The 16,829-nt window shown below is 46.6% G+C and overlaps 1 protein-coding gene across 6 annotated transcripts in view; it reads right to left on the reverse strand.

The window, feature by feature from the left end:
* Positions 1 to 2,839: 2,839 nt before the first annotated feature.
* The window catches only part of COMP (cartilage oligomeric matrix protein), a 37,315-nt gene continuing 23,325 nt past the window's right edge, over positions 2,840 to 16,829 (reverse strand). For all 6 annotated transcript variants that reach the window (XM_055804787.1, XM_055804786.1, XM_055804781.1 and 3 more), the window contains 18 exons: positions 16,467 to 16,552; positions 14,225 to 14,276; positions 11,879 to 12,051; positions 10,478 to 10,615; positions 9,586 to 9,663; positions 9,277 to 9,435; positions 8,632 to 8,736; positions 8,362 to 8,469; positions 8,033 to 8,192; positions 6,675 to 6,793; positions 6,184 to 6,236; positions 5,555 to 5,748; positions 4,880 to 5,058; positions 4,691 to 4,739; positions 4,245 to 4,441; positions 3,930 to 4,102; positions 3,628 to 3,767; positions 2,840 to 3,462 (listed from right to left, as the gene is read on the reverse strand). In XM_055804787.1, the coding sequence (XP_055660762.1) occupies positions 3,416 to 3,462; positions 3,628 to 3,767; positions 3,930 to 4,102; positions 4,245 to 4,441; positions 4,691 to 4,739; positions 4,880 to 5,058; positions 5,555 to 5,748; positions 6,184 to 6,236; positions 6,675 to 6,793; positions 8,033 to 8,192; positions 8,362 to 8,469; positions 8,632 to 8,736; positions 9,277 to 9,435; positions 9,586 to 9,663; positions 10,478 to 10,615; positions 11,879 to 12,051; positions 14,225 to 14,276; positions 16,467 to 16,552 (2,210 nt within the window). In that variant the 3' untranslated portion in view covers positions 2,840 to 3,415. The remainder of the gene's footprint in view (positions 3,463 to 3,627; positions 3,768 to 3,929; positions 4,103 to 4,244; positions 4,442 to 4,690; positions 4,740 to 4,879; positions 5,059 to 5,554; positions 5,749 to 6,183; positions 6,237 to 6,674; positions 6,794 to 8,032; positions 8,193 to 8,361; positions 8,470 to 8,631; positions 8,737 to 9,276; positions 9,436 to 9,585; positions 9,664 to 10,477; positions 10,616 to 11,878; positions 12,052 to 14,224; positions 14,277 to 16,466; positions 16,553 to 16,829) is intronic.

The raw sequence follows: 16,829 nt of genomic DNA on the forward strand, positions 1-16,829 counted from the left end.
CTACAAAGGGCAAATTTTTTTGATTCAACAAAATCTGCTCTGGCTATTTGTCGAGAAAGAAGAGCAAGCAGCGCTCCCACAACCTTGCTTAGGCATAATGTCCCGAGCCTCCCTTTCGAAAGGAAAAGACGAAGCTTGGGCTCGATTTTGGAATTTCTAAGACATTAAATATAGAGAAGATAAATAGGTAAACCTTCTGTCCTTGCAGAGTAGATGATGAATATAAGAGTTAGATGATAATACTTGCGGGGCACAATGTCGGGGGGGAGGGGGGGAGGGTATAGGGCTTGCTTAAACAAAACTTTCGTTACTTACGGGATCCTGACTATTCATGGCATGAGCATCAACCCCCTCGGACGATAACCGCGTGTACCAGTATACCCTGTACACGTCCACCAGTCTCTGGTCGGCGTTATGCAGCGTAGTAATTAAAATACTGTATTTCAGTTAGCTAGTAACTAATAAGACAGTAGGTAATGAGGTTTTATTTTGGGGAGGAATTAGAACTTTTAGATACTTTTTCTTCAGACCTTAACGGAGCCCCCATCTGTGGAAGGATTCCTTGTAGAAGAAGTGGAAGTTAAATGTAGTAGTACTCATGAAGGGAAAGTTTGATTTTAATAAAATTAAATACAGCTGCTTTTGGCAGCTTCTCTCACAGACTGGCAGCTAAAACAACTTTGTGTAGTTCATTGAGCTTGGGGAAAAATGTCAGATTTATGCATTTTCAGAGACAGTATAATATACTGTTCTTTACAAGCTAAACTTTTTCTATTAAAATAATTTGTGGATTATTTCACTGATATATGCAATCCTATATTCAGCTACAGCGTTGGTGGCACAGGAACTCTGGAAAAGTTGTCCCTGCGACATAAAAGTTTTATTTATTGTGTTTTTCTATAGGTAAAGTGGAAAACTGAAGTTGGCTTTAAGTGTTTGCAATCTGAGAAATGATGTGAAAAAAGCAGCTCAACTAAATGTACATTCTTTTCAATCTTTTCTTTTTTGTGTGAAGGCTTTTGTCTTTGTATCTTTGCATTATTTGTAAATGAAATGTAATAAAAGTTCAAATGTTTTTGTCTCTGGCTGCTTAGCTTTCTCTTAGTTTCATTTGTCGTTTGTTTGCTTTTTTTCCTGATGGTTTTCAGTGTCGAAATATTGGTGTTTTCAGTGCTCGTGGTTGTAAAGAAATAGCAAAATGAGATTCTTTTGATTAGCTGGGTTCTTACAGCTAGGAGAACTGCTCTGGCTCGCTCTTCAAGAGGGAACAGATGCAAAGCGTTGTGCGAAGGCTCGGGATTTAAACCATCTCCTGCACTTTTCCCCAAGTCCTGAAGCCCCGGGTGACGCCGCGGTGGCCAGCTCTGCTCCGCTCCGCTCGGGTCAGAGCCTGGCCCCTTTCTGAGTGTCTTTGGAGCTTTCTGGGGTACGGGGAGTCTGTCTGTTTGAGTTACTGGATTTTTGCAAGAGAAAACGAGCACGTAGACGTTGAGACTTGCCTAATTAGCCCGTCATATGTGCGTGCTTTAACGAACTGGGTGTAGATTTCACCGCATCTTGCGTTAGGTTGGTCAGCGATGAAGAGTTCTGTGTTCCTAAGGCAGCCGGGAGGGAACGGGCAGTTCCCCCTCTGCTCGGGCCGTTATTTTGAACGGAATTAATCTTTTTCTGATGCTGTTTTATGCTTGTCTGTTGGAAAGGTGCATTTGCAATCACTATTGTGAGCCGGGGCTGGGTTTGCTGGGGAGAAGCTGCCCTCAAACGCGCCACCTCTGCCCTTACCCACTCTGGCATCGGATTCTTACAAGGGATAGAAGGGCCCTGCGGTACGTACAGCACCCTGTGGAGGACGTGCTGTACTCTGGCCTGCCTCGTGGCAGAAAAAAACCTCTCTGGGTTTTTTTTTTTCCTCTTGGGGAAAGAAAACTTGGTGGCTGTTTTCCTGACAGCCTTGGAAGGGTGAAGGGAGATGTGCTGGATGTGCTGTGATCACAAGCAAACAGCCTCTGAAGGAGCCAGTTAGCGAGACCGGGGTTCCTTCGGCAGATCTCTGCCTACGCTGCTGCCTCCGGAACGGGAAATTCAGATGCACGGAGCTGGGGAGACCCGCACTGGGTGAAGTGCAGCTTCTGCCATCAGCTTGCCGAGAGGAGAGGAGAGGAGAAGCTATGTTCACACTTGGCTCATTTGGTAACATCAAACAGAAGCGGCGCGTCCAGTGTGGGGTATTTATCGCTCGGCCGCCTCCCGGAGCGAGCTCCTGACTCCCCGGAGCGCGCCTTCAGCTACTCAATGGGAGCTGCCTGCTGAAACCACGAGCAGGTCGTCTCCTGAAACCATGAGCAAGTTTCAGTCTCATTAAGGTGAACTGCTTACCTGCAGCATCTTGCCCAGTCTGGCCTTTCCTGGCTCTCTGGGCAGCCTGGAATGCTGCTGGGTTATTGGTTACCTGGAAGAGATGGGCTCACAGCAGCTTCGAGGCGATGGGATTACAGCCCCACTCTGCCTGCTGCTCCCAGCTCGGGAGCACCCGCGCTGCTACCGGCCTCAGCTTTCCCAGTTCCTGGGCTGTTTGTGGGAGCTCTGGCATGGTGTCGTAGGACAGGTCAAGCATAAAGCTTTCACTTATCGCTCCAAAACTGCCGCTTACAAGGAGGAGGTAGGACACTAACTAGAGGGAGGGTCTTGAATGACAAAGCGGCCCGTGCGTGTGCGCTGTGAACGGAAATGTTGATTCAGCCGAGGGCTCTCTAGCTGTGCTATCACTTTCAGCTTCTGAGAGCTTCTCTGTTACACATCTGTACCGGAAAAGTTTCAGAAGAGGAAAAAGCAACATGCATGTGACCAAGGAGAAGTCTAGTATTTATTATCCAACATTCCAAGTATTTATTATCCAACATTCCAGAACAAAGATACTCTCCTTAAAGTGCTTTTTTTTTTTTTTCATCTTTTGTGAGCAAGTCGTACACAGGCTGCTCTCTGTGTCCTTTTCAGACTAGTGCTGGGTTTGCTTTGCAGTAGGTCTCAAAATGGAAAACAACATTCACACTCGAGAGAGCCTTGGAGTAGGGAAGAGATTCCTGGGAATCAGCCACACTAAACTTACTCGAACAATTCCGGCTACTACAGGTAGCTTCTCAGCACATCTTTTTCCATGTAGCGTAGAAAACTAGTGTTTACAGCAGCACGGGCTTCTGTTCACACTTGCTGCCTACACCTCTGCCGTTCCAATAGCTTTTCGTAGCGTTTAAAGAAAGTTGCTGTTGTAGGAAAGATGCCAGATAATGCGTTGGCACGTGGTGCTGTGCGGAGGGCAGTGGTACGTTACTTACAGTTCTTCATACCAGAGCAATAGTGGGGCAGCTGAGCACAGTTTTTAAAGCAAGTTGGGCTGGACAGACGTTTAAATCTGAGGTTAGTCTTGCTGAACTCTAAATGTTTCATAGTCTTCTGGAATGGTGTCTGAGGAGGACGAGATTAAAGCAAATCGAGATTAGAAGTAGAACCAGAAATGAAAAATACTGTAAGCTATGTTGCAGATGTACGTGTAGGCTATCCATGAACTAGTGAACGTCTGGAAAGCACAACGGCAAAAACTTCTGCACCTGACTTTCCAAACTAACTCACCATTGCAGCGATAACGCAGGTTTGACCAAATAATGTTCTCTTGGGAGAAGCAGAAGACTCCCAGGCGTCCTCCTCGCATGGTTGTATCAAGGACAACTCCAGTGTCTGCTACTACTTCAGGGCCTTCATAGAAGCGAGCTCTAGGGGAGAACAAGCACATGTAGGACAGGAACAGAAGACTGATGCACCCTTGTAGAAATCATCCCTCGGTCAGACACTCTCCCTTTACCACAGGACTGCACCAGAGATGCTGCTTTTGCGTGTGAAACTTGCGCTCAGCCGTGCAAAGGTAAACCCCTCACCTGATGTAGCCAACTTGCGGCCGATGCTGCAGGAACCAGCGGTAAGATGTCTTGTCCTTCCAGCCAGAATTACGAGGGTCTTTCCACAGCAGTTTGACCTGGTCCGTGGTGTCTCCGGTGTGCCAGAGAGAGTTGCGGAGATACTCACCGGGGCCTGTTTTAGACTTCACTGCCTAAGACAGGGAAGAGACCAGTAAAATGTGCAGATAAAGGATTGACTGACTACAGCTCATGCCCCGCTGTGTGTGTCTGAGCAGCACAGCTAAGGGAAAGGCCAGAATCCACTACTGAATTCTTTTTCAGTGGCTTCTATACCTTCAGTTGAATTCCAGGTTCTGCTACTGCTCGGAAGGGATTTGCCTGCCAATATGTCTGTTCCATCTGCTTCCACATGACCACGTAAAAGCTGGAACTGTCCTGGTAACCAAATATGAAGCCAGCGTAGTCATCATCTGTGGCAGTGTTGACGTGGAATGTGCCCTCAAAGTCCACTCCATTGAATGCCGTGTAACCTGTAAGTGGTAGGAAAGACAAATACTTTGTGTTCTAAGACAAAATGTAGATCCATTTCTTTCTGGGTTCAGATGGGGGAGATGGATTTTGCTATGCCAAATCTGGAGACTCTGCCTACTACAGAAAATATTTGCCCAGGAGGTAGATGGAATCATCAAGTAGGGTCTGAAGTATTTGTAAAAGCTGTACCGAGAAGTATGCAGTTAATAAGTGATAATTTTCCAACAGGACAATACTAAGTGCCTCACCTACAGCCAGGCCAGGATCGCTGTTCATGGTCTGGACAATTTCCATGCCCTAAGAAAGAAGAATGTTGACTCGTTAGTGTAGTTCCAGACCTACTACCTTAACTTTTGTTAAGTGACCAGGGGAGAGGCTTGTTTGGTACAGGCTTGTTCCCACTGGAGCCAGTAGCCCATCCTGGAGCAGGCTCCTACCTGGTTGAGGACAATCCAGTTGGGGTCAATCTGTGCGTCGCCCTCAGGGTCCAGCACAACTGTCTGGAAGGCCCGGAAGTCTGTGAGTGTCACTTCTGCGTTCTCTGGGCACACATCGATTCTGTCAATCACCATGTCTCTGTCAAAGTCATCTTCACAAAGGTTTCCCACGCCATCACCTGAGAGCACAGGAAGAGAAAAGGGAGTCACAAGCTTTCACAAATTTCTCCTACCCCTTGTACCCAAGTCTTACTCAGCTAGCCTTTGGCTAGCACAGTTTAAGGTAGCCATGTCTATGCAAGGTTAGGAGGTGTTCAGAGCACCGGTACATCTTCCTTTAACTCAGTTGCAAAGTAACTCTGAGGCTTCTCTTGCTTGCAGACGTGTTGTGAACAGAAGAAAGACCTCAAATTGTAGACACTTTGGGAAGAGAACTTCTCCCAAATACAGTGCTGGTGTCAGGGTTATTGGACATCTGAAAACGATGTGGGACTGTCTCGAGTCTATGCTTAATTCTAAAGTCTTAATGCTTTTTGTCTAAAGTCTAAATTCTAAAGTCTAAAGTGCTTAAAATTCTGAACTCCTCTCTAGCTCTAGAGGTCAAACCGAAAGGCATTGGCCACCAGGAATGGACCCCTCCCCCAGGCAGAGCTGATGTGCATCCATTTCCCTTACCATCTGAGTCTTCTTGGCCAGGGTTAGGGACAAGCCGGCAGTTGTCAGGACCTGGAGGTCTCTCATCTGGAATCCCATCATCGTCGTCGTCATCGTCACATTCATCTCCCAGCCCATCGTTGTCTGTGTCCACCTGGGAGCTGTTGGGCACTGATGGGCAGTTATCCCGTGAATCTTGGTGGCCGTCCCCATCACTGACGGAGAAAATTACAGGGAAAGATTATCTGCTGGCACGTGCTTTTAAAAAAAAAAAAGGCATGCAGCACCTTTCTAGGAGCTGGGATCCTCAACAGTAACAGCAGCTGGTGATTTTAGCCTTATGGAAGTCTTAAGCTATCGGTTATACCAGCAACAGATCAGAAATATTCCTGCTGTATGTGTAGCATATGAACAAATCTGCAAGCGGCAGCTAACGACAAGCAAGCCTGCTGCCAGCAAGCTTACCTCCCTGAGCTTTCGGACGTACTGGCAAGTTCCTGAGGTCTGAAGAAAATTCCACCTCCCTTAACCTCTCTTTTTATCAGATAAGGCAAGCCAGGCAGTCACAGCGTTGCCAACGCATGCCACCTTCTCCCTCCATCCCCAAGATTTCATGCAACCTAAGCGTAATTTTTGCAGCTAGCTCTCACCTGTCCTGGTTGGTGTCACAGACGTCTCCCACTAGATCGTGATCGGTATCTTTCTAGGAAAAAAAAGCAATAATAATTTACACTTTCCATAGATCAAGAGGAGGATTAGGCAGTAAAGAGAGCAGAGAGGTGTTAGCCTCAGTGCCATAGCCATTCTGATTGAGGACAGAGCTGGCAACAGTGGGAGAGTTCCTTCTGCAGGATTTACAAGCTGCCCTGATGAATTCAAGCAGCGCTATTTCTAAACACAGATGAATGGGGTAGGAAGAGAGACGTCCAGAATGCAGCACTTCCTCTCCGAGTTATGCTTCCACATGCCAGGATGTGTGATCCCGGGGGGGGCTGTACCTTTTGTACTGCAGGCTGGCAGCTAAAATTGGCAAGAGGCCATCTTGGGTGAGTTACCAGGTACGCACGTCTGAGGCAGACGATACTGTCTTCAGTGAGAAAAATGAACCCCTAAGACTGCAAAATGGGAAGTGCTTACTTACCTGGTCCGGGTTACTGACTGTTGGGCAGCTGTCACACACATCTCCTACTCCGTCACCATCGCTATCTTTTTGGTCAGGGTTAGGAACTCTTCTGCAGTTGTCCATTGGGTTTTTGATTCCTGTAAAACATGTGAAGGGGACCCATCAAGGCAACAGGGCTAGTAAGCTCTACGCAGCCAGATCTCTTGGGTCTAAGAGATGGCAAAAATCTAGGACAGCTGAATTCATGTAATAAAGCAATTTCAATTTTTGTGTATACTTTACACAGTTTAAATTACATCTAGCAGTTACGGAGGACAGAAGAGATCAGCAGCAACTGATCTTAAAACATGCTCCACCAGACTGCATTGTGATGGAGCGCATGTGATCTGAGCGTGCTGTTGCACATGGCCCTGAGAGGAAATGTCCTTGCCTGCATTCCCTGGGGAAAGCCAAAGAACTGAAGAACATGGCTCCAAACTGGGATCCTATCTGTGGAGGAATGAGTGGCCAAGGAAGACGAAGCTGTCTGCAGTTCCCTGAACCAAGACTGTCTTTTCCTCTCTAAAGCAGATGTCTATATAATTATAAGTCAAGGTTAATCAAGGTTAATCTTGGCTATTTGACATGGAAGATGTAGACGGTGCCTTCTCAAGGCCCGAGACAGGACAGGAACAATCTAATTGGCAACCTGTATGACTTCGCTTCCTACTCCTCTGCATTTACCTACTACACCAGCAAGTCATGCCAGCAGGGAGCTACTTGGCAGGATGTAGCCAGACCCAAGCAGCCCTAGATGCACTGGAAATACTCTGTAAACAAATAAGTACATCTCAGACCAGCAGCAGTTTTGATTTCTGGCTTTTGAAAGCAGGCTTTGTGCAAATACAGCATCAGTAGTGCACAGACTGTTTTCAAAGCCAGCTAGGTGGTTTTTTGCCCCAGAAGACACCTCTGACACATACTGCCTTGAGCCAATAGCTGCTAACAACTCTGGTATTCCCATACTTCTTCATAAGTTTAAATTGCAGCACAAAGTAGTGTCCTTGTCTGGACTGAGATCAGTTTGCATGGTACATCTTTCTTAAGTCTGACACAGGTTTGATGTGATTGTGCTAATAAAAAATTGTTAGCACCATCCTGATGATCAATCTTTAAACCCTGCAAGAGCTGAACTGTGAAGGATGCTGGGTTGATCTTCACATCTGAAGAGCTGAGCTGTGCTTCATCCCATCAGAAATTAGTTCCGCTCCTGTAGAGCTGAAGCCTCTGAAGGCTGGCACCTGCCACAAGGCTCTCCAGCTGGGTGCTGGATAGCTCTCTGGTTCTTAGGTCAGTACATCTGCTCCTCTCTGAGGATGCCCTCCAGCAGCTCTTACCATCTCCGTCCATGTCATCGTCACACTCGTCTCCCTTCCCATCGCCATCAATGTCCCGTTGATCATTGTTCTTCACTTGGCGACAGTTGTCACAGGCATCACCAAAGTTATCCTTGTCCGCATTGCGCTGGTCTGCGTTGCGTGTGTACACGCAGTTGTCCTGTGGGAGAGAGGGACTGGCTGAGGGGAAACGTTTGGCAGCAAGCATGCTACTAAGGAGTAAGAAAGATGAAAGTTCTGAGGTATGTGACCAGCTGCTCTGAGAAGTTGTTTTGCAGGACCTCTGGGTACACTTAGGTATGGAATAGCTTAAACATGAGAATTCAAACCTCAGCATTCAATATCCCGTCTCCGTCAGCATCATCATCACAAGCATCTCCAATTCCGTCCCTGTCTGCATCCTCCTGGCCAGAGTTGGGGACAGTCACACAGTTATCCTGAAAGGAAAGCAACAGAGGGCCTGCTGGGAAGCTCTGCATGTCCTTTAGCCTGAGTTCTGAAGGTTGGGCAGGGTCTCACCAGCACCCAAGGCCCCCCCTCAAATCAGAACTGCCCCGTTCTGGTTAGGCACTGCTTCCAGCTAAACAGGAGACAATTACCTTGCGGCACTTTTTATCAGAGCAGCGTTGCTTCTCGTCAGGGACTCCATCAATGTCCGTATCCTTCCCACAGACATAGCCGTTCCCTGCCCACCCCACGAGGCACTGGAAGACAGCAGATAAACAAAATGAGGCTACTGGTGAGTCCCCTGATGGCAGTATGCCTCCAAAATTGAAGGCTTTCCATGAGAACCAGCACAAAGCATTGCAAATTCAGGTACGCAATGCTCTACAGGAAAAATATTATCTGGAAGAAAGATGGATGCTGTAAATAGCATTTTAAATAGCTGAGATACAAGCTCTGTGCTTGTTCCTGAGATTATAAAGACAGATGCAGCAGCAAAAGTTCTTGGCTCTCCCTACTCAGCCGTGTGTAATGTTTCATGACTGACAAATATATAGCGCTTCAGGGAAAAATCCCAACAAACAAACAAACAACAGTGGATCTGAGGTGCCAGGAGCGGTCCAGCTTCCCCGGAGAGCACGGAAAGAGGCCCTGCCCTGGCTCAGGTGGTGGTGGGGAGCAGGGCTGCGCAGGGAAGGCATGCTCTCCAGGAGAGGGCAGTGGCAGACCCAGGAGAGCGAGCACAGCGCGAGGGAAAGGGGAGCCAGCAGCCCCCAGGCGCAGGGAGGTTTGGCCCTTACCACGCAGGAAAGGGACCCGTCGCGCTCCACGATGCACTGTGCTTTCTCGTGGCAGGGACTGATTTCACCATTAGGGCAGCGCCTCACTGTCTGGCTCTTGCAACCAGTGACCTGATCCCCAACGAAGCCAGGTTTACAAGCCCCGCACTTGTAGGATCCCTGCAAGAAAAAGCAATAGGGAATTAACTAGAACGTCATTCCCAGCAAACCTTTGCTGTAACCTTCCTCAGCGGCTGGACTGCCACAGCTAACAGAGGCCCCAGAGCCTGGGGAAGAGACACCCATGTGAGGCTTTCCCATAATATTTACCCGTGTATTGATGCAGATAGAGTTTGGGACACAATTTCTGGCAGCACCTGTCTCACATTCATTGATGTCAGTACAGACCTGTCCGGGAATGATAAAATAGACATTAACTTCACTCTTAAACAGACACCACATCAGATTAGAGGATTAGGGCATCACTAGATGCAGAAGCAAAGCTCCTGTCACACCTTGCTAGGACCCACAGCTCAAGGTTCTCCTTCAGACCAGCTTCAGTCAGATCCCAACAATACTCCTACCCCCCAGCAAGCTGGTCACCCTCTACAGAGTCACCAGAGATTTTAGCCTGGCAAAATAGCTTAGCTCTGAGCTGAGCTGTCAGAGTATCTCCTTACTGTAAAAGGACAGAAGAGAGTCAATGGAGCAAGAAGGTCACAGACTGTGTCCTATGACCAGCTAGCAGCTCTCTAAATAACACAAGCCACATGCCGTTCCTGCTTTTGGCAATATATTCTTATAAACCATACTAAGACTAGGCGGTTGGGTGTTTTGGTTTTTTTTACTTTAATCTGCCTACAGCTGTCAGGGAAGCGTTGGGGCAGGGGGGGCGGGCAGTAGCTGCACAAACTCTTCTGTATCCTAGTGCGAAGGATTCTCCAGTCTGGCTTCAGAGCCACAAATGTGTCAGAGACGTTACATTCTGTCCAGCATAAATTCAGCAGAGGTAAGGTCTTGGAGTAGAGGGCACGCTGCTGCTGATGTGCTGGGACATCGTTGGCAAGCCTCCTCTCACTGTGTCAGGCTCCCCCCCAGCACAATGCAGTCATCTTGCATTTCCCTCCCATTTCTTTGAAGGTGCCAAGACCTTTGCATTACAATTACAGAGGGGAAAGAGTTAACGGCTTCTGAAGGATACAGAAATGTTTCTGAGCCTTACCTGTTTGTTGGCCCTGGCATAAGCTAGTCCAACCCCTTCGACCATTTGCCCAGTGAAGCCAGGAGGGCAGGGATCGCAGCGGAAGCCAGGGGTGGTGTTAATGCACTGGACCTTTGGGAAGCAGGGGTTTGCATTGCACTGTAAACAAGAAAAAGGTTGTGCAGAACTGTGAGGCAGGCTCGTTCCACGCCAGCTGTGAAGGCAGCTCAAAGCAGGCCTTGCTGGGTGAGATCCAGCTATTGTACTTTTATTTTTAAAGAATAAACCAAAAATGCATAGAAGTTCCTGGCTTTCCTTGCGAGTGGAAAACGCAGTTTCCCCATCTCAGTTGTTCTCCCAAGTTCCAGTATGTGCAGACAAGTAAAACAAATCAACTTTCAGGACTAATTCTTCTTAGGTGACATCAATTGCCCAGGCAAAGAGCTGGCTTCACTGCACACTTTCCTTCCTGGCAGTCTCTGAATCCAGAGAACTGGATAATTTCTTACACTGGTTTTGAAAGACAAGAACAGTTGTTTGTTTACTTCTCTGGGAAGCAACAGTCTTTCCAAAATTGCTATTAATGCTTGCTTTATTTTCTCCAACACTTCATTATTTTCACTGAATACTTATGCTCCGTACCAGCAGATGCATTACAGTAATACAGTGGTTCCCACATTTTGGTGACTAACAGATTATCATCAATCTCAAAATCTCTCATGGACCCTTTTAACTTCAGCAGGTTTTTGAACTGAAGTGCCATGGAGGTTGTATGGTTTTGCAAGGCACTTAAGAGTTACTTGGTGGACTAAGCAGCGAGCACAGGACTATGGTCTGGGAACCACAGAACTAAGGAATCTTATGGACACGCAGAAATAATGGTTGAGTAAAACTTTGCAAACATGCAGAGAGTAAACTTGACAGAATGCCACACGTTCTAAAAAAAACATAAATTAAACAGTATCTGCCTCACAAGGTTTAAAGGCAGAAGTAAAGCAAGTAGTGTGGTAAGATTTATTGTATAAAGGACTATTCGGGAAGCTTTGATTCCATTCCACACATAATAAATCTTATCTCTAACAACTCATCAGCCTTTAGCTCAAAAGATTGTAAGACCAAAAGGGACTGTTCTGGTCTTCCAAACTCGCCTTCCTGTGTGGCACAAATGAAAAGATTTATTTTGTTGGAGCCCATGTATCTTTTAGAAAGAAATGCCTAGCTAGACTGGATATAAACCCAACATGGAACAGAGCTTAAGGAGGGCGAGATCCAGACTTCCTTCCATTGAAATGATGTTTCTGTTGAACTTCACCTCCTAAGGGAATTGCAAGACTTTTCTTTACAACTACAAGATAAACGTGCAACACTCCAACAGGAGCGAGCCAGTTTTGTAACTCCCAGCCTGTTCTACTCGTGTTTTACCTCATTGATATCTGTGCAGTGGGACCCATTGCCTGAATAACCTGGGGGACAGGGTCCGCAGCGGAAGCCAGTGCCGGTCTCAGTGCAGGTCACTCCAGGGAAGCAGGAGTTCGGGAGGCATCTGTTAAACTGTGTCACAGTGATGACAGGGCCTGTCACCTCAGTGTGCATGCCTACAGGACAAGAGGAACGTTAAGAACAGAGCTGTCTCTGCCAGAGGCTATCGTCAGGTGGTCCCATTGTTTCAGAAGATATCAGTGCTTCACACCCCAGACATTTCCTCACAACCTTTCTGAGAGCTGAGCAGTTGTAGCACTGTTTTGTAAACAAAAATGAAGCCAGAAGCAGCAGTTTGACAGATTTCTGAGTCAAAGCAGGCAAAAAATAGATAAGCAACCCCAGAAGTCTTAGCTCCCAGTCCAAAACTCTTGTTGTGCCACCCTCCTCATTGGTGTAATGCCCTTGCTTGTGGAGTCCAACAGAGATTGGTTCTCTCCTTGGTTCCTCTATAACTACACCTCAGTGGTGGCATGGACATTTGGCTAAAGCAGAACCCACACAGGCTTAAATCTGGGAAGCATTGTGGAGGGCTGTCAGCCAAAATCTCCGCTGTAGAAGGCAGGCATGTTAAACAGGTCAGCTTGGTTCGTAGCAGGAATGCACTCACATCAGGCTCACGGAAGGCTCTCATGCCATAATGTTATACATAACATGCTACCTGCTGTCTCCACAGGACTAGGAAACCTCACATCATCCTGACAGATGAGAAATCAATCTGTTATGCAGACATTCTAGGCTGGAACACAGCAATGTGGTCTATCTAAGCCCAAAGCATTATGTGTGATGTGTAGGAAAGTGTAACCCATGTAAAATGCTACTGTAGTCCTATCCAGAAGCACTCTGAACACATCGAGCCTGTCCCCACACTGCTGCACACCAGCCTTCCTTAAAGGTTTCAGGCCAAATGCCAGGTTTTTGTCCTTATCCTCATGATAAGGACAGCACAAGAGAACTTGCAAAATTAATCTGTATGAGATGCAGAACTTTACTGACTGTGAATAACTTTCAAGACTGTGAATAAACTTTCCCAGCATCTAGAATTGTCACGAGTCTCCCACACCCACTACTCCAAGTGGCAAGGACACTTTTTGCTCCTACTTTCTCCAGCTTGAAAGCCCAACATAAAAAACCTGAAACAAGACAAACCAAACCCCAACACTCCACCACCGCCAGCTGCAAAATCTTCACTAAAAGCAAGGCCTCCTCTCTTCATGCTTCTCTTTCTGAGAAATAACGAGAGAAGCACACAACTGCTGTGAGTCACATTGTTCAATGCATGACTAAAAAAGGCTCAAATTCTACAGTAAGGAGTACAGGAGAAGAACGCATATAAAGCAGAACAGCAAGTGGGAAAGGCAGAAATCAAGTAACAGAGAGAAAGTTCAGGACAGTTTTATGAGCAAATTATTAAAACAATTGCTGTGGATGAATGCATTTGTGTACTGCAGGTCCCAGAAGCTTTGGCTAATCTCTTTTCCAGCAGAAGTACAATCTCTCCAAATGCAGAAGTGGTTATTGCTCCACCCTTTGAGTGTACTGGCAAATAATAGAGCATCTCCAAGAACCATGCTTTCTGAAAGCCAGATACACTGGAAGTAAATTCCAGTCTAGAAAAAAACCCACACATTTATTGGGGAGCACAGGGCAAGACTTATATGGGAAAATTTATGACCCTGTTTCCTGAAACCTCTGTAAACCTCTGCTTGGATGGTGGCAGCACTAGGATGGAAGGAATAGCGCAGCAATGCCTCTTGGGGGTGATGTTCTCTTCCACTTGCAGCTCAGGAGTAGCCAACTATATCCCACAGGATACCCAGTGTGCATTCCCAGGCAGTTCTAACATCAGCCATGGGCTGGCTTATTAGGAGATGTGGTTGGGCAGCTTTCCGCACTAGAATGCGGCTACCCTGAGAAGTACAGCGTGGTATGGCACAACACCACTAACAAAGCTTACTTCAGAAATAGTGGAAGTAAGCAAATGCTGGGTTTTGCTGGAAGGAAAGATAAGCTTTTTAAGGCTACTTCTGCACCCCATGCTCAGGGAAGGGGTAACGGCTTCAGCTATTGAACCACAAGAACAGCATGGAACACTGGTCCATGTGTGCAGAATGCTGTGGGGGGAAAAAAGCATCACTGAGTATTACCCTGTGACACTCGGGATAATTGTGAAACAAGCCATTTCCTTTGGGGAGATGGTCACAGGTGGCATTTTACTTTTGTTTGGACACAACGGCACAAAGGACTTGGAGGAGGCAGCTGAACATAGGACTGGGCTCAGTAACTCACCACAGGCATCACACTCCATGACTGTATTCTTCAGGAATGTTATCTCCTTAATCTAGAAGAAAACAAGAACCACCAAAGGCTGAGTTTTGTTCCCACGCAAACTAATAGCCCCACTGTCAGAAAACAGGGTGTCTCTGTGAGACTGCACAGCTATTGGCAAACAAATTAACTCGTACCCCAAAATCTGTGTTGCAGACTTTCTGGAAGCTGAGGTGGCTTGTATTCCCTGCCATAAGTCACTCCCTGGTGTAGTGTTTCTACAGGCTAACTTGATAATAATATTCTGTCCCAGATGCAGGAAACACTTGACTTGAATACACAGAAACAAGTGTCATAGAGAAACACGAATCTACTTCATTTGGTTCTTCTACTCTAGAAGATGCTGAACTAGCAGTCCTAGAGAGGTCTGCTTTATCTGCAGTCCAGGCACTGCGTAAGTCAAGTCAGGAGGAGGTTCCCCTGTGAGCCATTTTTGCAGATACATGAATAACCTAATCTGACATTGCTTATGTTATTCTTTGGCCTTAATGCCCTTGCCACGAGGAGATTTAGAATCTGTTCATGAAAGCTCCTCCCTCCAGACTTCCTCTGGTCTCCTCCAGGCTCCTATTCCTTCAAGCTTGCTTCAGTAAAGCAGTGCAAAGATGCTGTTCCTTTGGTGAAGAAAGGAATACGGGACAGGCACAACTAAGCGTGTCAGTCTCAAGCTAACATTTATCCCTAGCATCTTAAACAGCAACCCCAGCCGACTTCTGTCCTGTAAAAGCCTCACTGGCTATCTACAAGTGATGCTCAGGACCACCCTTCCACACCCTGTGGGCTTTATGTTTTCACGATTGTCATTCCAGTTGGACAAAAGCTTCTACTCACGCCTCTCTGCCAGCTCCCAGCTTTAAGGGCGAGCTTTCTTTTTATCTTAGATTCTCTCTTCTCTTCAACACCGCCTGGGGTCATGTATTTTGAATAGTTAATGCAGAGACAGATCTAACGCAAATCCCCAGAACATCTCCCATCAGAAGTGGGTGACAGAGAGCAGAGTAGAGAATTTGGAGCACTGCTAATGAATATCAGTGGTTCTTTTGTGCCAAGAATCCTTCGGCCTTGGCTCAGGAGAGTCGATCTGGCCTTTTATTGTTATGCCTTTTGCCATCCTTATTGCCAGCATCCCAAGATGCTGAATCAAGGAAAAGTAAGTTTTAGAAAACCTTTGCATAGATTAAGAACTTATGAACTGCCACCTTGGCTCTCCAGTTGTATGTGCAAGTTTGTCTTCCGAGGAAGAGTTGTCTTGAAAGTGCTGTTGACAAAAAGGCCATGGATAAAAAAAAAAAAGAAAAAGTAGGTGGCAAGAGTGAGAGAAAGAGCAAACAGAAAACCTGTATGGAGAAGCAGTGCTAAGCTGGAAGGGAACACTGGAAATCATTGCTGGAGGCTGCCAGGAACCATGTCTGACCTGATTCCTAGTAAACACTGGGTATTTATGCAGCAGCCTGAAATGTGAGAGTAACTCCATGCAACAGATGTTTTTGCAGATTAGAGGCCGCCCAGTTTGCACTGGCACAGGGACCTGTCTGCCATTCCAATTATCTGGCAGGCAGAGGCTGCTGCCCTCAGGTCCCAGAGTGGATCAAGGGAGAATGGAACCTTTTTCTATACTTAAAAGAGAGTTGACCAGACAAACCACCATCTCCTCGTTAAAATGGGAAAAGATCTCAAGCACCCAAGAAGTTCCAAATTCCCTAAGAAACTACCAGAGCCAGAAAGGCTTTGGATTAAAAGAAGAGGAAAGAGTGAATACAGAGCTTGTTTAGACTCCATATGACTTCCCTTTCCAGGACCCTAATAGATGGCTGAAAGGTCTCTTCCAAGTTTGGACTCTTTACTGATTTCATGAGCGCACAAAACCAAGGAAAAAGTGACTTGTTTTTCCAGTTAAATATATACCCACTGTGTGTGCGTGTCTTTATTTTTTAAGAGTTCGTGCTCCATGTACACCGTTTTACAGCAGACACAGTTCTGAGCAGCAGAATTTGGAATTCAAATGAATCCGCTGTATCTCAGAATTATGAATCTGACTAGGAGACCACCTCTCAACTCTGGTTTGCAGTGCAATAGTTCTATTGCCCATTTCACTTAACACCAGAAGCAGCTCCCCCCAGTTCCAGAACTCAGCACGTGTGGCAGAGGATTCAGAGATCTTTCTTGTGCAGCATAGAAGGAATTAGGTCCCTTTCTCACCTACCTGCTGTTTCAACAAGTCTCGAACTTCTGTAAGCACACGGTTAGTTTCTCTCATCTCTTCCAGCATTTCTGGCCCAACTTCACCTCCTAAAAAACCCAAAGTGGTTGAGAAAAACACAGAAGAGCCATTAGCAGTACAAAGCAACTGATACTATTAACTTCAGCTTAATACTAAAGACACAGGCTCCTCCACACCAGTCTCTGCCAGTTCCTAACTAGAAGATTGTTGGAATTAACCGACTTGCACATGGGGTACAATTAGCTCTGGGCGGGACAGGCAGTGATAATCAGCCATGCTTCTCAGGTAGGTAACAGTTACCCCTCCGCAAACAAATTGGCCTGGCAGTCTGGCAGTTGTGGTAGC

Source organism: Falco peregrinus, chromosome 5 (genome assembly GCF_023634155.1).
Source record: "Falco peregrinus isolate bFalPer1 chromosome 5, bFalPer1.pri, whole genome shotgun sequence".
In the NCBI taxonomy this organism is placed as follows: Eukaryota; Metazoa; Chordata; class Aves; order Falconiformes; family Falconidae; genus Falco; species Falco peregrinus.